Source organism: Gymnoscopelus braueri, assembly GCF_963280865.1.
Source record: "Gymnoscopelus braueri genome assembly, chromosome: 8".
Classification (NCBI taxonomy): domain Eukaryota; kingdom Metazoa; phylum Chordata; class Actinopteri; order Myctophiformes; family Myctophidae; genus Gymnoscopelus; species Gymnoscopelus braueri.
This window is the reverse complement of record NC_137609.1, coordinates 22864779-22885228: the sequence shown is the minus strand read 5'-3', so window position 1 is coordinate 22885228 and position 20450 is coordinate 22864779. Positions and strand designations below refer to the sequence as shown.

Below are 20450 nucleotides of genomic sequence, written 5' to 3'. Positions count from 1 at the left end.
ACACACACACACACACACACACACACACACACACACACACTGACAGGGCGAAAACAAAATCCCCGCCACGCTGTTCTGGCCTGGCAGATAAAACAAAAAGCACACTTATAACAACAAACATTTAATTTACACGTAACAGCAGATTCTGAAGAAGGTCGTGGTTGAATAAAGCATACTGTGATGTTGTTATCACTAGGGGGAATATAATTTTTTGGACCTCACAACTTTGACAAAAGTGTTATATAAATGTGCTAAAATATGAGGATCCCCTGCCCTGGCCAACCAAACATTCATTCTAGAATGGATGTTATACCACCAATCAACATATCCTATACGGTATAGGCCTACCAGAGTGCAATACTGTGCAGACGGTCAACTAATCAAAAACACCCTCTGACTCACTCAAAAGTGCTGTATGAGAAATGATTCAATCCTCACAAAATCTTTGCGTAAGCATATTTTCCTCTACTTCCTCAGAATAGTGCACACACACGCACGCACGCACGCGCGCACGCACGCACACACGCACGCACGCACGCCACACACACACACACACACACACACACACACACACACACACACACACACACACACACACACACGCACACACACACACGCACACACACAGACACACGCACAGACACACACACACACACACACACACACACACACACACTGCCCTGGGCCTTTCACATTAACAGGTGCACACAGAAAGCACTGATTTCATACATTCGCTGTATCACAGATCCACTTTGGAAGGATGTTTATATTTTTTATCATCTTGGAACGTTCAGTTTCCCCCCACTGATACTATGCAGGATGTAATGTAAAACATATGCACGTAGCCATGGGAGCTTGTATAGTTTTTGTTATTTTCGTTTATTATGTGTACAGGTCCTGTCCTTGGTCAGTGCATTGATAACTTCACTTGATTTCTAGCAATAGAAAGAGGAATGTGTAAGCCAGAGCTCTTCAACAGGGGTTCCAGGACCCCTAGGGGGTCCTCAGAGTTACTACTGGGGGTCCTCCAAATCTTTGTGTGATAGGATTCTGAGGGGAGTGAGGGGAACATTAGCCAAAAATAGCCGATCTACAAACAAGCTAGATCTGCTATTTTTTGGCACAGAGGTTTGATGTAGAGGGGGAAAAGCTAACCAAGTTCAGAGCCAACGGTCAAGTTTAGTATTGAGGCTTTAAGTGGTTAAATGTCTGATAATTACACATTAACATGAATTAATAGAGAAGCTAATGTATAAAAAAACAAAAACATGAATGTGTAAAACATTGATGATAATGCTGTAAAACAAGTCTATGAAGCTATCTATGAAATCTATGAAGAAGTTTAATCTGCAACACAGTTTTATACAATAGTGGGGGTCCCCGGTCCCTGCTTAACGTTGAAGACCCCTGGTGTAAGCAATAGCCTAAAGCACCAGGAGCAACAAAGAGATAATTTTACTGCTGTATAGCTGCATTTTTCTCAATGATGAAAAAGTAACAAATTCTTCCTGGTGCGGTGACTACTCTGATTGGCGGTGCGGAACAAGTGTACACGATGACGTGGGAACTGACGTTAATTCACAAAGACGAATGATGTGGCAAAAATCAAAGGGCGAATCGCAAAGAAATAGTGCCGATTTTGTATACCCCCCACTTTATCGTTTTGAAATTTAAACAGTTCTGGCCTGAAAATGTGTGAGCGCACAAAATAATAAATGTCTGACATGAGCTGGAAATCACAGACACAGTGAGAATTACCATTTAAAAACGTAAATTATTATTCATCCGCCTGAACCATCCATTTCCGGAGTATTTTCAGGGTAGATTATATCCCATAGCCCGGAGAGACAGTCGGTTGGGCCTTGATTGGCTGCTTATAAGGTCACTGATGTTTTTTTGTATAAATCGACACAAACTAATTGGAACTAATACTAAGTAATAACATTTACTTAAGTACAATTTTGAGGTATTTTTACTTTACTGGAGTGTTTCCAATTTTCTGTACTTTTACTTCTACTCCGCTACATTTCAGAGGCAAATGTTGTTACTCCACTACAATTATTTGAAAACTTTAGTTACTAGTTACTTTGTAGATTTAGATTATTATTACAAAACATCCATGAACCACTTCAGCCCTACAGCTATATACTTTTTGCCCATTTGAAAATAGCCGATCTACAAGCTCACAATGTGTCGTGATGCGATGCGAAGCTTGTAGATCTGCTATTTTCAAATGATTTTTATACATTTGAAAACCTTTGGCACTTTAAGTACATTTTGATACCAATACTTTTGTACTTTTACTCCAGTAATTTTTTAATTCCGGACTTTTACTTGTAACAGAATACTTCTACATTGTGGTATTGATACTTTTATTTAAGTAAAAATATTTGAGTGCTTTTTCCAACACTGCATCTGACTCAGACTGAATGAGTTTACAGTCATAGATAATACAACCTAAACCTAGGCTTTAATATAACGAGTTAAATGTTGGCAATAATTGCTATTATTTCTCATGGAGAAAATGCTATTGCTATCTGCGCTCAGTATACTATATTGAGTGTATAGTATCAAGTTTATACTTTTTAAAAAGTGGAATGCTGTATCTTCTAATGTATTCTTCAACGTCATTCATATTATACATCACATTTTATGGGTTTTTTTATTAAGGAAAAGTACATAAATAAATAATAAAGACAATACAAAACTATATGCATAGGAATGTCACAAGTAGCTAAATATTCAAGGCTTTATAATTTTTTATTGTTTTCATTGCTTCTTTTTTTCTTTTTTTTCAAGTAATGGTCCAAACTGTTATAATTGACTAATGTTTACTATGGCTGTCAACCGTCAGCGAACGGTCAACGGTTGCCTGACAACCAAAGGAGCCAATCACGGTGCAGGCATTTCCCCGGACTATGGGATGTAAAGGTGTACCTTCCTCCGCTCGTCTGTGAGCAGCCTACACCGCCATTGCAGGTCCAGGTCCAGGGAGTGAGTGTAGCGGCAGTCAGGGGAAGCGCGCAAGTAAACAGTTAAAAGAACGACCAAAAACCACCTTCATACTGACATTAATTTGTAAACAACACGCAGAAATCACCCGTTCGGACTTTAGACAAGCCGTTCCCTGGCTGTCCGGCTGGGATCCGAGAGAAGAGGCCGTAGTTTATTAGAAATAGCAGAAGGAATAGGAGGAAAGTAGAGGAACCGCCATGGCTCAGATCCTGCCTATCCGCTTTCAGGAGCACCTGCAGGTACGTCAATGAATGAATTGTTCAACTCCTCCACAGTGCGGGCCCCGTGTGTGTACGTCTAAATGATTTAACCCTAACTACAGCGTTCACAATTGACAAGTGACTTCTCTAATATGACGTGAAGCCAGTGTCAGTTAAGCTAAGTTGGCTACTACAAGCTAAGCTAAGTGGCTAGCCTGTATGTGGATGACGTTTATCTATCTTTCGTGGTGCTAACACGACAGCTAGCCACCCTTGTCTTCTTCACAGGACCCCGGTACCAGTGTTCTGAGTGAAGTCAAACCACTTCAGTCATAACGTTGTGGTTAATAATGGCTAGTGTCTACTTTGACATTTGTATTGTACTGACATGACCAACTTCTCAGTCAAAAGTCGTCTGTCACGACTACCAAAGGCAGGAGTTACAGACAGTAGACCAGAGAAGACCATCTTTATCTCTTAGCCAAGGGTGGGCACAATGCCCACCCTTGGCTAAGATAAAGATGGTCTTCTCTGGTCTACTCTTAACTCTAACGAATAGGTTTAAATGATTCATTACTGTGACCCATTATGTGCATGACACCGGAATGCCACTGGAAATATAAGGTTCAGTAACGTTTCCCTCGTTATATTCTGTGTGTGGAATGACATGGTGTATTTGCCATAGACAAATGTATATGCCTTGTTGCTTATCTATGTTTTAAGATAGTTAAACCTGTCACTATGCTTTCAATGCCTCCACCAGCTGCCTGTCCATTAAGCTCAGGTGGCATGTTAACTTGAGAGCCAGCTGACTATCACAAGATAGATAACGTAGCCAAGGTTATTGTAGGAAATGAGTGAAATCTCAGAGAGAAACGTTTTCAAGCTGGTGCACTGCTGGTCAGTAACTTGTCCAATTTTGAAAGAAGGTCAAGGATGTTATATTTCTCATTTTTGTTATTGATGGGCCCACCTTTATTGTAATTCCACTAAATTGGTCCTCTTAAGCAAGTGGAAAACATTGATGCCTCTCATGGCTCAATTCAGGACTGCTGGCTTGCAAGATCAGTGAGCTTATGAATAAATCATAGTGTCTTTGGTGCTTCAGTGGTGCCTCAAAATGAGACATGCGATCCGCCTACATCTTGGCTTCAAGAAAATAGTTTGTACAACTTGGTTTATTTGTTTTCAAAACATACTGAAGCATTTGTTTTAGTGAATAGCTTTGTCCTGATACAAAACCCTTTTCACTGGAAGCAGGGTTGTATTTCTGTAATTCACAGCACTGTCAGACTGACAGATTGGACCTAATATGAGACATCCTTGCCATGATCGATGTAGCTCTTTTGCTCTTCTTTTACCTAATTTCTGGAAGAAAATGTACGGTATGTATCCACTGGTCAGCACTGTGAGAGATAATAAGTTATATAGAAAAGAGCGCTTTCCATGTGTCAAACATGATGGAAGTGGGTCTTAGATATTACCTGTGTTAGATGGGAACAGTGCTCATGACACAAATATAAACAAGATCTTTAGCTTAGGCCCTACAGAGAGGCCTAGAGTCTAGGGCATTATGATGCCTTTATACCTAACGGTTACCTTCATTGTAGCACAGCTCTCCATATTACTACCTATAGTTGTTGTTGACAGTGCTACGCAAGGGCCTTTTGTGTGGAACACAATGCAAGGATTATGGAGAGGTTTTTGATTCTTATGTCAAGCCACTCTAATTGCAAAAGGGGCAGTTCAGAGATGGAGTATGGTAGAAGTGGTCAAATGACTCTTCCCAGACACTGCAACACTTTATCTGCAGGCCAGGGAGAGGCTTGTTGTGCAACTGAGCCTTTACCTCCCTGTCATGCTCTGAGTGACATGCTATCGTGAGTAGTAGCTTTTGAACTGTAACTATAGTATTTCAGCACACACATTTAACAGGAATTCCGTTTTCGGTTGAGCCTGGTAGGTGGTGAATACTGATGACTGCTGGCTTTTTTCCCCCTGAGTATGCATTTTTATAAAAGAGAGTCATAGCCTATATTGCATTTCATTTAGTTTGTTTACGCTAGTTCAGGGTCAACCCTGTGATATGAACTGCAAAACTGTGACCTGAAGTCTGGATTTCCAGATTTGTGTCACTGCCTGACAAGTCACTGTCAATCTCTGTGACTGATAAAAAGCCATTGGCCCTTCAGCTACTATCATTAATGCATGACCTGTGTATGCTGTTCCAGGCATGTTTGACAGCATGCGGTCACTTGAGCAGCAGATCATACGTACAGAATATTGTCTTCACATTACCTTTCAAATGGTAGTTGTTTTTGAACAGGGCAACTGGAATTAAGCAAGGTGTTTGTGCACTGTAGGTTAGGTCACACATATTATTATATAGCGTTCTGTGGTGCATGTCAGTCAGCCTGTCAGGTTTATGTTCACTTATACAGTGGAGTTTGTCCATAAATTCCTGCTGGCAGTCAGGTGGTATAACATGCTGACATGACTCCTTACACTGGAGCACCCAGGCAACGGCAGCAGGAACAGAATACTCCCAGCCCGTTGGTTACAGTGCGGTCACATGGCCCAAGTGAGTTCATCGTGATGTCAGCGCCTGGTATCAGCTGTGTGATGTCACTGTGCTCCAGTGAAATGATTCTGGGAGATTTCTTCCTGTCAGTTGTGGGGTTGCAGCACACAAGATGAGATTAAAAAAAAAAAAAAAAACACCTTGAGGTCTTTGTGACCTGCTCATGTTTCTGATGTGGCTTGCTTTAGGACAAATGGGTATGCCCTGAATCAACCAAATGGCACTCATCAACCTCAATACTATCGTTTGTTTGCTTCCTAGACATTACAGAGTAATACGCTTTGTCTTGTTTGTCTCCTATACATTCAAGCAGGTACAGGTCATTGTTTTACTACACGCCATCAGTGTAATAAAAACCCCCAATAACATTCAGGTAGGGGTGGGACTTCTAAATGTTTAAATGTTAAGCATTAACAAAAGTGGTGAACCTTTACAATAAAAAAAAACGTTTTAAACTGAGAAAAAAGTTCATGTGATACTATGGGTGTATGTACTGTAATCTTGTGATAGTTAATTACTCCACCCGACAGTGATGTTGAATGATGCTAGCAGTGGCTAACAACTAGCAAGCCACTGAAGCCAGATGGTGACAGGAAGTGTGGGCACTAAGGAAGAGTGGGCACCTCCATGTAAAATTGGCTATTTTGTCCACAATGTAAAAAATATATATATATTGGGAAAATAGTAAGTCATGTAAAAGTATACATTTGCCAATTAAGGTCTAATATTTCTACAATTGCTCCAAAACCTGTATATCCAGTCATTTTGGATGTAAACAATAAGTTGAAGGATAAAATTGAGTCTGATAACCGTGCATGTTCACATCGTGTATAATTTACATTACTTTTTCTTTTTTTTTACATTTTGGACAAAATAGCCAATTTTACATTGAGGTGCCCACTCTTCCTTAGTGCCCACTCTTCTTGTATCCAGCCAGACTACACCATCAATACGGGTGCAACAAAACTGTCACAGATGTGCACACTGAACATTGCATGGCCCGGACTATATGGCCACACTACATGACCAGAACACTGGTACCGGCTAATGTATTGGACTTAAGACCTATGCAGTTTGCACTTGAGCTATTTTGCACATTTAGGTAGTTTAGATCTTTTCTATAGATTGTTTATTTATTTAAGCAGCTTAGTTTTGAACACAGATCACAATTGACAGTGTCTTAACGTGGTATTCTTGAGACTGTAGCTGCTGGTGTTGTGTTTGGGTGTTGCTGTGTTGGTTTTTAGCGCACAATGAATTTCACGTGCCTTTTACTTGTAATTGGTATTGTTGACTATAAAATTTAACCATAGACCTTGGAACCTTGCATTTTTTTTTCATTTTTGTGGTCAAAGGTCAAGGTCAAGAAGGTAAAATTATTAACATTTAACATATCGTCTGAACAGTTAATTGTAGAAGGATGAGAAAGGTTGTCTCAAGCACATATTTAGGACTCTGAGGGCATCTGGCAATGAACCACGTGGCTCAACGATGCATACCTCTAGACTGCCTTTATTTCTTAAAAAAAAGAAAAGTATTGTGAAACACATCAACAAAAGCCAGTTAATGGCTGAAATAGTGCAGCTTTCCGTACAGTTGGGCAAGCTAAGCACAGCTTTTCCCTAAAACGTATAACTGAACATTGTTTTCTGGATTTGTTCCATTCATTCCCTTTTCTTAGGTAGTTGGCTTGCACTACACCTTGCAGCTCTCTCTCCCTGGCCTGTAACTGACCACTTTTCAGATCGCAATGAACCTTCTTGTTGACATTATACCTGAGTAACTGTTTTCTATTCTGGTTGTCCATCAAAACCAGTCCAGCATTAAAACTGTGTGTGTGTGTGTGTGTGTGTGTGTGTGTGTGTGTGTGTGTGTGTGTGTGTGTCACATCCGGTCCACTTGCATAGCTGGCATTTTTATATATCATCCATTTTTATGGCTATATATTGGGTTGCCTTTATGAACTTGTATCACATGCGATATATGAGAAAATAGGTTCTAATGTCTCATATATTTTACAGAACCTACGCACAGTTCATATTCCATTTCACCTGCATAATTTACTATGATTTTTCCTGGGAGTTGGGTCCAAGTACGTAGAATATAATGGCTGTTGCTTCTTGATCCTATTTATGGAGTGACGACATTGTCCCCATTCTTTGTTGACAAAGGCTTCCCTTGCAAATACTAGCTAGTAACAGAACAGGGTGTGCCATGTATTTCCTTGCTTCTGACAAATATGTCCTATTTAAAGTCTTCAGGGAAAAATCATAGCTTATTAAATTATAGGTAGTAGTGGATTTGGTCAACAAGACACATACATTTGTTAACTTATTCTGTAATAAGATGATGACACTTTCCTTAAGCAGCTCTACGAATGAGAACGTTTTCTGTGGTCAATACAGTTCATAATTATGTTAAATAGCATGTTACCCCCCAAGATATCATTTATCCCTTCTGGCTCCCATGCTCCCTACCCAACACACACCAAGCCAGATTTATGTTGGGATATTCTCTAAAGAGATCTCTTTAGGACCCAAAGGAGTAGAGTAAATAACATTTTAGAGATTTACAAATGGGTTCAGAATCAGATCGCAATTATCAAACAAAGATGAAAAATAATTATAATCTAACACATTGTAAACCCTCTGGCCACGCCAGCATGTAAGTTAAAACGGTTGTGGTCTGTAGAAGTTACTTAGTACAGGCACTGCTAGCTTGCTAGCAAGATTATCAAGTCACCTTGATGCCATTTGTGTACCCTTGTAAACATTTTGAAGGCTGTGTCATACCTCTAATCTGGCCCCAAGTATTGTGTGAAATGTGAATGCTCTGAGAGCATATCAATCTTATTTATATGAATGAGAATCCTGAAAGTGTTAAAGTCTTGGAGATGACATAAAGTACTACTGGTGACAAAACAGGAGGCAGTGGATTTTATGCATATCATTTATTATCAGGTTATATAGTTTAATGCGAGTTCAGCAATATTGCTGTATGTATGGTCAATGGTCATGATATTGAATTGAAACATTTTGTCAATGCCCAGGTATACTTTAGACTAGGTATACTTTAGATTAGATAGTTTAGATGATGGACAGATGCCAAGCTACTGTACAAGTGCTCTCATCTACTTCTGCAGTCTCCTTCACTGCAATTCTACGACTGGCCACAATATATTTCAGAATCATCTTTTGAGAGCATTTGTTTATATTCACACCATGTGACAAGGCAAGGTACGATTTCTGGAATTACTATCATCCATGCCCCCCCCCCGTTGACCTTGTTAAATGCTGCTAGAAACCTTGGAAAGGAGGTTTTATTGTGCTCATCTTAAATTGTTAGCACAGCGAGCGCACTTTGAACTCTCTTGTAACTGACCGGCTGATATCCCGTGACAGGTCGGTGAGGATATGGATTTGCTGAACACTTGGCATTCCCTGTCACTGTCCCACTGTACAATGAAGCATGCATTTGGGGGAAAGAAAAAGGAAACTACAGCTCCAAACACCTCAGCAGAATTGTGCAGAGTGGAGATGGATGGCATGCACACGATGCATGGTCCTTCCTTCTGTTCCTCCTCTCTTTCCCTTTTATCTAGAAGCCATGGCCAGCCCTCTTCCTCCTCACCCCTGGACTTGGTCACATGTCTCCCTCTGTGTCACATGGTACAGTACAGGGGAAGGCTGTGCATAGCAATGCCTGTTGTTTCAGCTCCTGTAGACAATGGACTCCTGGTTTCCTGTTGGAGTGCTGCACTCAAGCGCTGCAAGCCTCAGCACATTGCATAGCACATCCTTCCTTGCCCTTCCTTGAACTTTGCATGCACACTGACAGGACACACACACACAGGGCACGTTTCTGCTGAGCAAGGTGCCGTTTTCCATCGAAGGAAGAGTAAAACGGGTCAGATAAACAAATGGGGATCCCTCTGGGTTACAAAAAGCTGCTGTCCCATGTAGGGATGGCGGAATAACGGATAGTTTAGCGTTTATCATTATACAGTTAATTAATGGTTAGTAACACTGAAAATGCATGACCCACATACTGTACCCAACCTGAAATAAAAAATGTATGTGTACACAGATTGCACAAGTTTTTATTTTATATTCTTTATTACAGGGGACAATTGTTGATGAATGTTTCGGGGCCAGTAATCTTAAAGTCACTGGCCTGCGGCAATAATCCCTCCTCCGGTCCCCGTTGTTGAAACGTTTGAATTTAAAATCGATTTTTCGCCCAGAAGCTTCAACTTACCTAAGATGGTGTGAGCTGGGGTTAGGTGAGTCCTGGGGTGGAGGTTTAGTAGCAGTCTTTTCAGTTTGTTTTGAAAGGGTCGTTTTGTTTTTAATGACATGGGGGTGTTGGTGAACCATGAGTTGGAAGCATAGCTAAAAATGACACTGGATGAGGGCTCTGGCTAGATTGCACTCGATAAACAAGGAGCTCCTGCCCAAAAATCTTTTTCTTTGGTTGACTTTCATGATCACTTTTGATGCAACTTTTTCACCGGAAGGTTTATCCAAAATACAACCCAATCATCTTTGCTTGTGATTGCATGAGTTCACCGACTGATCGTAAGGCCAGGGGAGGACCTACTGAGGTTGTGATTGGACCCAAAAAGTATGGATTCAGTTTTTCTCAGGTGTAATGACAGTTAATCAGAAAGCCAAGTGCAGCTGTTGCTGAGCTCAGTGCTGTGGCCTTTTCCGACCTGCATTTTGTCCCTGTCCGAGACCAGGAGCTCTGAGTTATCTGCAAACGGGAGCAAATTGCAGTTACATGCTGATTTCACGTCGTTAACGTATCGTATATTAATGTATATGTCTACCCTTGGACCTGTTCTGCTAGTTCAGTCTGTTGAGAGGGAGAGGGGAGAATGCAATCAGAACGTAGCCAAATTTACACTCAACTATGTCATAGTTCCTCTTTCTGTATTCATTTCCCTAACATTAGCTTTTTAAGAGCAGCTTGCACTCGCTCTGGTCAGTGGTCAGTTGGCACCGTTATTTATAAACCTACCAAAATTGCAAGGCAACCTTTAAAGGGATACTTCACTTTCGGGCCGGGGACACATTTAAAAAAAATATTAAAAATAAATGAAAAAAGTTATGGAAAATTCATGGCCCCCTCACACATTAGCAGGACACTGCGTGTCGTGAGGGGGCCATGAATTTTCCATAACTTTTTTCATTTATTTTTAATATTTTTTTTAAATGTGTCCCCGGCCCGAAAGTGAAGTATCCCTTTAAGTCTGAAATTACTCTATTACGTGATTGCACTTCCCAAGTGTAAAATAATTACATCTCCACAGCATGTTGGGTGGAAGAAAATTTGGTTTCTGCTCCAACATTCCCATTACCTGATAATTGCCAGGACTTGAGCCGTTCACTCTAGGGCTGTCACGATTACACTTTTAAGTTGACGATTAATTGTCACTCAAATAATTGCGATTAACGGTTTAATTGTGTGTTTGGCGTTGAACACTGGAGCATATGAATAAAAAAAAAATCTGTTTGCTTTTTAGGCTTCATAATAAAAAATTGCACAGGGTAGATATGACGAATAGCTCAAAAATACAAATACATTATTGACATTTAATAATTTTATACATGTAAAATAGCATAAATAGTTGATCTACAAGCTTACAACGTGTCACGAAGTGCAAAAATAATTGCGATTATCTCAAATAATTGCCATTATACGATTATGTAATAATTGTGACAGGCCTAGTTCACTCTTGACCTTTTATCCAGGACAGGGTAGTAGAATTGAAATGATGGGAGAACACGTGATTTCTGTCTCAGGATCTAATAATGATGACTAGTATTCATCAAATGCAACCCTGGTATGGTATGATAATGAAACCTGAGCTAGCTATGAATGTGGTTGGAATGCCTAGGCTCAGTAGGTTGTTATGGTTTCCCAGGTGATATTGTCTGGCTTAATGGAAAAATACAGATGAGCATCAATCTCTGTGTCTTTGTGCAGGATTAGTAATAATGATGTGCAGTATTAGTAATAATGTAAACAACATTATTTTTCTTTAGCTATCTGGTTAGCTGTAATACATGAGTAATACTGTCTGAATGTCTGTCTTCTCCTGTAGTTTCTCAGTAATTCAGCAGCTTGCCATCTAGTTTTCTAGAACGCTATCTAACTGCTTGGTCTGTTTAACGCAGCATACTTGATCCCTCAGTGATGTACATGATGGGTTCCCTCTGCCACTGCTACAGAAAATGCTTGCAAACTGCAGAGGCAGGTGTGACATTGCCTTGTTAAAAGTGCAATGTCACTGAATGGTTTTCCAAGAGGAATGAATAACAAAAACAAAGCAAACAAAAAACTAGCTAAACATCGATATCTGCATCAGCTATCAGCCAAATTGTTTTATTAAATATTGGTTGCGCCACGGTATCAGCCCTGAATCTCCCAATCGGTGCATCCCTACATTTTATAATATGTCACAAAGACAAGGGATTCGCATTTTGATTTTACACAATGCATCACTAATTTACTAAAATAGAGCGCTACAGTAGCCATATAATGCTCTAACTCTTTCCCTCGCACGTGTGTCACACGCTCTATCTTCTCTGGTGCTCTTCATCTGTGTTCCCTACAAACCGCCTTGGTTAACTTGTCGTTGGTTAACTTGTCGTATTTTATCAAGATAGTGTGATCAAAATAGGTATTCAGTCAGCTAAGTGTCCATCAGGCTAAAAGCAATGTCAGTGAGCAGGCTACATGCTAAGTGAGTCACTTCTCCAGGTTTGTGTACTAGCGCTGCTGGTTTGACCTGCTTTTCCCTGAAATTCCTAGTCATTGAGGTCACGGCAGTGTTTGCCCACAGCCATGTTAGCATTACCACTGCAGACCAGTTTGATGGAGCGAACTGTGTTTCAACATCCAGCATCTGTCTGTTTTTTTCTTTTCTTTTCTCTTCACTGTGGGGGTGCCTGGGGTAACATATTCATGTGTAGAGGACAAGCTGCAAGCTAGCGGTTCTTTCCCATTTTATGAGCACTACCATTGTGAATGATCAGTTCTTCTGCTGGCCCTGAAGAATACATGGCAGATGGAGGAGTGCGCAATTGAGAGAAAGCATGTAAATCTTGCTAGAAGACTATATTGTGTGTGTGTGTGTGTGTGTGTGTCTGTCACAGCTGTGTTGTTTAATGGTACCGAGAGACCTTTTGTAACACATTTATTTTAAAGACCGTTTTTGTATATCCCTTAAGAGGGCTCCCGATGTCTGTTAGGTTGAATAAATGCTAATGTGATTTTATGAATTTAAAAAAGAAAGATATTGACATCACAGTTTAAACTGGAAGTTCGTCCCTTAAAACTAAGTCGTAATGCTTACCCATGTTAAGTCATTTGTAGCACTGTCATGAAAAGGAACTGAGTTACCCATAAGTGAAAGAATGTGGGTGGGGCTGGCTTGTGGAAGAGGGTGTGTCGATTCATTGATAAAAGGTACTCCTGTTTCGTTGGGCTCTTCCTGGAACCGTGTGTGTTTGCTGATTAGTAGTACGCCAAAGAGAATTGTAGATAGAGCGCCAGTGAAAGACGCCTTCTACTGTTGTCCTGCTGCTATCATTACAAGGGCTCGAAATGAACGCTAGCCTCAAGCAAAATTACGGCAAGTTCATCACAATTCCAATGTACCTCTTTGGCGAAAAGACACTTTGTCTTCACCAGGTCTGCGGTTTCCAAACATTAAGCAGTCATAGAAAACGGAGCATTACAAAATCTTTTCATGTGTCTGTTTTGTTTCCAGTTAAATGGTCCTTCCTTACTGATGTTTTGTAAAGTCATTTGATCATGTTCAGTGATCCATAGCAGTGGTTCACAAAAGATACTCTGTACTGTAAACATTGCATAGACGAATGGCCCGTTCTTCTCTTTTTTTCATCTTGCTGTTGTCAGACTCTTCCTGGTACTGAAAATGTGTGCCTCTGCTTCCGTTCGTCCAGTCCTTTGGGACATGAAAGTATTTCATTTTTGGCTACATGATAGTACAGAAGAGACAGATGTTCGCCTCACTCCCTAATGGTAATTCTAGAACAGTGGTTCTCAAACTGCTCAGGTCATCCCTATACATAATCCTTTCATCCACGGCACCCCTAAATTACATTCTTACTTTTCACTCTAGCGCCATACATTCATGGCATCTTTTACTACTTTGACATTTAACATTACAGTATGATAATAACTGCCTGAAAAGGTTGAGAACCACTGCTCTAGAGAGCCAAAAAATGCTTGACACCGCCATATGAGTATGAAATCTGTTTTCTTTTTACACCCATGTTAAATAACTCCAATTAAGTTGATCGAATTGTTCGAATTGAAATCTTAAGATGCTCACTCCTGGTAATTATCAGCCAAAGTCATTTACAAGTGCAGGGTTATATCTTGCCATCGAAATACACATTCAGGGACAAGCGAAGCCCCCTCCAATTTCTTTAGAATAACCCCTTGGTTTAGACAGCGTGGTGGGAAATCTCAGTGCCACTACGTAGCTCTGCTGCTAGTGCTGTGTCAGGGGTTGTCTGAGGCACACAGGATGCCCTGTGCCAGTCTTAGCACCGAGTAGTAAAGTAGGAGCAGAGCTGGTGTGATATGCTGTTAAAAAGCATTCCCACAGGCAGAGTAGAGCCAAGCCCAGCTTGTCATGTTGTAACGTATAACATAAGAGTTAGGATGTTGGACCTGGTCTTACGTACTGGAGTTATTAACTGCTGAAAACATTTTAACCCATTCAATCCGGGAACACATCTGTGTCATTTTAAGATTTCTTTGGCTATTCAAAAATAGCAGATATACAAGCTCATAGTGTGGCACCGAGTGCCGCGCTATGAGCTTTGCAGATCTTATTTTTTTTTAACAATTGTGGAAAATGTGTGCAAATCTTTGAATATATATACCGGTAGGTATATATCTTTTAAAGCTAACATTTGTAAAATATTTTGTTCCAGGGACCTCCAGAAACAAAGATTTGAGTTCAAAATGTTCGCTTTAAAAAATATAATACTTAAAGATCAACAAACTTTAAAGATTTTTCAAAAATAGCAGATCTACAAGCTTGTAGATCTGCTATTTTTTAATAGCCAAAAGTATAAAATAATGGTCATAGCTTAAATCTAAAATGACACGGATGCGTTCCCGGATTGAATGGGTTAAGAGAGCTTTGCAGAAGAACCACACTGTTATTGGCAGTTGTAGTTTCTTCCTTTGGGCAGTGCTTTGAGAACTTGGCCTCGGATTAGCCCCTTGGCCTCCACCCTTTCCCGCTCCCTAATAACCAGCATGGAGAGTCCATAGCTCCATCTGGTCAGGAGGGGCTGCTTGTTCTGTGTTCAGATTCGGTGACCTCACAGCTTTGGCTGTATCGGAGAGCAGTGGAGCTGCTAGTCAAAGACACAACATAAGTGTTGTTGTTGTTGTTCGCCGAGGATCAGCGGCACCAGTCAGCCCTGTGGGTGTTCAAAAAGACCATATTAGTGTTTTGCAGGTGAACGTGTAGTGTAGTGTTGAACTCCAAACCTTGAGAAGTAGAGATTCAACCCCCTCCCAAGTCTATTCCAGATGTCTGACAATCAGTATTTGTTGTGTGTAATTTTGTTTCCCACTTATGCCCCCCCCCCCCCCCGCCCCCTTTCTTTAAGGCCTATTGCGGCCTATTTCTTTTTAAAATCAAATCAGTGATGCTACTACAGCTGTGTTTCCAATTGAATACCTGTGCATTGCAGTGGGAAAGTTGATCCCACATGTCCGTCTTTATGGTTAAAGGGATTGTAGGCGATTCAGAGATAAACAAAGAAAAAAATCCAGCAGTTCGTTTCCCCGACCACCAGGGGGTGTCGCACGGAGGACTTCCATAGAGTTAAGGAGACTTCTAAACCTTCCATGCCGAATATAGGTTACTTTATTCGGATACAATTCGCGGAACTGCCCGCCCCTGCCGGTTCTCTGAATTTTTATTTTTAAATAGGCTCTTTCATGACAAATTGACCACATATATGAAGTTAAACAACTAAATTCTATCCAAACGCTGTCTGAAAAGTAAATTATATGCATCAAAAACGAAGTTTGAGAGCATTTTAAAACCGAAAGTAAAAAGTCCACACGGACGCGCACGGATGCACACATGCGTGCGTTAATTTACGTACCGGATACCCGGATGTGTAACCTAAATAGTAGGGAAAATACGGATTTCAGAAAGAGGAGTGTTTTTCAATGCAGGAAAACACCCCAGCATCATTATATAGTGGCTGATAGAGGGGAAAAAATGCAAAATATATATATAGAGGTATTTTTCAAATATAGGCTTAATGTTGCCTACAATAGAGCACCGAAGTCCTGACGTGACTCGTTCATCCCCAGGTTTGCGGAAGTAATTTCTCTATGGAGAATAACATTGGGTCATCTTAGAATCGTCTCATATAAGAATTGTGGTCCAAAAATAAACACCGCGTGTCGGCGTTATTGTCAGGGAGGAGGTTCTGTATCGTTTATGATAGTCAGTCACTTATATTTGATACAGTCTGTTTCTGGCGAAAATGTAACTAATTTGGCGGAAGTAACATTAGCGTTTTCTCACCGTCAGTTGATGCTTCATATCCATAAGAGTCAACACGCCGGGGTCATTTGTTTATTTTTGGAACACAGTTCTTATTTGACGCGATATTAAATACGTCTATGGGATTCAGAACGGGGGTGGAAAACTGCGAACCAGGTAGACAAACAAAGGATGTGTAAATGACGTCAGACTTCGGCGGTCTATACCTTTAAGTAGAAGTACCGTCATTTCACTATTACCGCCTTAGGTTAATATAACGAGTACAGTATTTCAGTTCTCAAAGTGGGGTCCAGGGGTCCTTCAAGGGGCTTTAGGGGGTCCCCACCATAATGTGATAATATAGCATCAAAATCAGTTTAACCACTGATTTAACCTTATAGACTACTTCGGCTATTTGAAAGTAACCAATCTACAAGCTCAGAATGCATCGCGATGTAGTGTGTTGTGAACTTGTAGATCTTCTATTTCTTTTTTTCTTTTTCTTTTTACAAACTTGAAATATTTTTGAAACATTTTAACAACACATATCTTGTATGGAGGTCCCTGGAACAACATATTGTACATTCAGATGGGGGTCCGCGGCCAAATACATGTTAATTTGGGGTCCTTGAAGTGAAAAGGTTTGAGAACCATTGCAGTATTTAATCGCACGAGAGGTATTCATAAGTATGTGATTCTACGCATTTGGGACAGACAGAAACAATGCATTTCCAACCAACCACATTTAATGACTGCACACAATCTAAAATTAACAAAGATAAAATAAAATGTAAGCCTTCATTTGACCCTTAACACATGGAGTTTTTTAAAAACTGGGTGCATCCAGAGCCAGCGTTTCTTACCGTTTACGCCGGTTTTAGAGCAGCAAAAGCCTCCACGAGGACCCGGATGTAAACAAAGGGTGTCTGGGCGATGGCCGAGGGTCCCGTCTAACGACTGGAACAATAATATTTCTAACACGCTCCGCCATTGCAGAGTTGATCGCCTGTCGAAAATGGCTTGTTTTCACCACTGTAAAAAAGTATGGAGATATGGACCTTTTTCTCCAAATCCTATCATTGGAGCGGACGGAAGTAAAGTTTTTTGGGCTCATGTCACATCCGTCCATTCCATTTTACAGGAACCTAGGATCATTCCTAAGTTGCGTTAGAGCGTCCCTTGTGGAAAAAAAATAATAAAATTGAAAACACGTAGATTCTCGTGTTTGGCACTCAATATGTTAATAATAGGGGTGAATGCAGGGTTTCCTGCAGGAAAAACATAGCCTAGATGCTACTACGTGATTTTGTTTTATCGAACTTGGGAGAGCCTCAGCAGCTAAATGTATGTGATCTTCTTAGGAGGAGGGGGTCATTGGCTGCGCTGAGGACATTAGCTTCAATCTAGTCTGAATCTTTCAATTTCCTCCACCAGTTCACCTTTCAATGCATTTGTGGTGGTACTGTCATCATCTCTAAGATGTCTTCTTTTCAAATTTGTCAGCATTGGCAGTTTGGCACCACTGCTGACAAGGTCACATTTTCTTCTTGTGACGATAGTTCAGTCATGGTAATAAAGGGCTAAAGGATGGCAAACGTTTCCTTTGCGATGACCTACTGGGGCAATTGTCAGGTCCAGTGTTCGATCAGCCCTTTTGGTGAAATTTGGTTCAGATAGGAGTGCTGAAATGGGCCACCCCTGTTCACAAAGACGATCCAGCATAAAACACATTGAGTTCCAATGCCACAGTTGCTTTTTTTAAGTGACCCACAATAAGTCTCCTTCCAGTAGCCACGGTATGGCTTACGCTAGGGTGTTTCTTTTAGTGCTACTGCAAAGCTGTGTAATGTATGTCAATTAGCGCAGCGCACCCCGCTGACAGTCCAACCCCTGACACCTCCTCATGCTGCAGCATCCCGTGATACGTACTTCATCACGTATGCAATTATGCTGAGTAAAGTAAATAGTCTCTCGCTTAGGCAAAGTATACCTTGGCTTCTGTGTTTTGATTTATCACATCACTTCCATGATATTGATAGGTCTCTCATGTCTTCAGTAATTAATGAGATTAAAGAATCAGTTATGACTTTCTACTATTTGTACACTTCATCATTGGGTCAATTGTTTGATGAAAGCCTAATTTATTAATTTGTGATGTGTGGCATGTACGCCCAAGCGGTCATGTCTCATGTTGTCAGGTTATGTTTTTCAAGGGATTTGCCAAACTCATTAGGGTTGTTACGGTGTGGAGAGATTTCCTGATAACACCAGATGCACAATGTGCTTCTGCTACTTTAATTGAATCCGTTTGCCGTTCTTATTATATCCTACCTCCATGGTGCACGCCGGCGCATGCTGCATGTCTGCTGTCATCATTTCCATTGTCAGCTAGGAGGTGTTCTGTCCGTTTAGACAATGATGAACAGTGTACTTCAAATCCAGGTTTGATTTATCAGAATGTTGACATACATGTCACACCATGTGTGGTCTTTGTGAACTGTCTTCCTATTTCCGTTCCCCCTATATATCAACTTAACTCTCACTGACACCTTATGGTCACACAGATAACGCCATCTAATCATCACATCCCCTTTCTTTTGAGGCAAAATACTGCAATGGTAGGCAACATACAGTAATCTATAGATGTCAGCTAACTTAACTATTTATTTAAAGCATATCAGTTAAAGAATATCAGTGCAACATACAGTATGTCATAATATACTTTACAGTCTGGAGGGCCTGAACTTCTGCACAGGATTGCGGGAATTACACATATTTTAATTGATTCCTGCAAATTTAGCACTCATAAAGTAACTGACACAAATAACAGGAACAGTGCTAATTAATCCTCTGGATCCTAAGCAGTATTACTAAGGTGAAGCAACAGCAAAAAGAGATGTTTTAGCCTATACATGGCAAGTGATGAAAGACTGATGTGAGCAGTTATTTTATTTTAATTTAAAACATAATACGTTGTAGTTAAGCTCACAATAAGCAGCATCTTTCTCTTCCCCTAAAGTGTATAACAGATGTGAAATATGAGTAGGGAATCCCCCCCATTTACAAATGAATGAATGTCGGGCCCTGCAGTCTGAACATAGCATGAGGTAGTCGGCATGTAAACAACATAATAATCCTGAATACTAATCGGCATTATTGACCTTGCCTCTCACTTCCCTTTCTCTGCTCCATCAGCTCCAAAACCTGGGGATCAACCCGGCAAACATAGGCTTCAGCACCCTGACGATGGAGTCGGACAAGTTCATCTGCATCAGGGAGAAGGTGGGCGAGCAGTCCCAGGTGGTGATCATCGACATGGCCGACCCCAACACACCCATCCGCAGGCCCATCTCCGCCGACAGCGCCATTATGAACCCAGCCAGCAAGGTCATCGCACTTAAAGGTACTGTAAGATCCCCACACTGAATGGGAGCTATGACACATCACATAGTTACAATGTTGAATATTGACTAATTCCATTTTTAAGAGGATTTTAAGTTTTGAAATGTTCATGCAGCTTACCAGCATGGTCCATTATACTGTTTTAAGTACATATTTAAAACGTCTGTTTGTTACATCCATACTGCTGTTTAGTTTTCTTTTGTAAAGTAAAATTTATTTTATTGGCCAATTTGTTTTCCACATATAGACATTGTATATTTTGATAATTTCTGTCCAGCAGCCATGATTGTTTTGACTGTTTTATGTGTTTGTTTTTTTTGTTTTTCTCTGTTTTTGTCGTTTGTATGTTCTTTTTTACCTTTACTGCTTTCTTATGTGTATGCAGACGGTGAGTTAAAATTTAAGTACTCCTTTGTGGAAGTTTAATCCTGTTATAATTTTTATTTGTTAAATACATATTCACAAGCGCAATATACTCAGACCAAAATTATCACACTCGACTTTGATGAGCACACCAACTCCGTCAACTTCATTTAGCCACACACCATTTTTCCTTGAGCACTAATGGCATACAAAAATATTTTCCAGCATAGTTTTGGCAATATTTTCTCTAAGTAAGCCTGCTCACACAGATTATCTGGTTAAAATCTAAATTGTAATTTTAACCCAAAAATATCCACTTGTCCTTTTT

At 40.4% G+C, this 20450-nt stretch overlaps 1 protein-coding gene across 1 annotated transcript in view; it reads left to right on the top strand.

The window, feature by feature from the left end:
- The first annotated feature begins 2978 nt into the window (after window positions 1-2978).
- The window catches only part of cltca (clathrin, heavy chain a (Hc)), a 48843-nt gene continuing 31371 nt past the window's right edge, over window positions 2979-20450 (top strand). Inside the window, exons 1-2 of the mRNA XM_080435027.1 lie at window positions 2979-3254; window positions 19553-19760. Of these exons, the coding sequence (XP_080291153.1) occupies window positions 3213-3254; window positions 19553-19760 (250 nt within the window). The 5' untranslated portion in view covers window positions 2979-3212. The remainder of the gene's footprint in view (window positions 3255-19552; window positions 19761-20450) is intronic.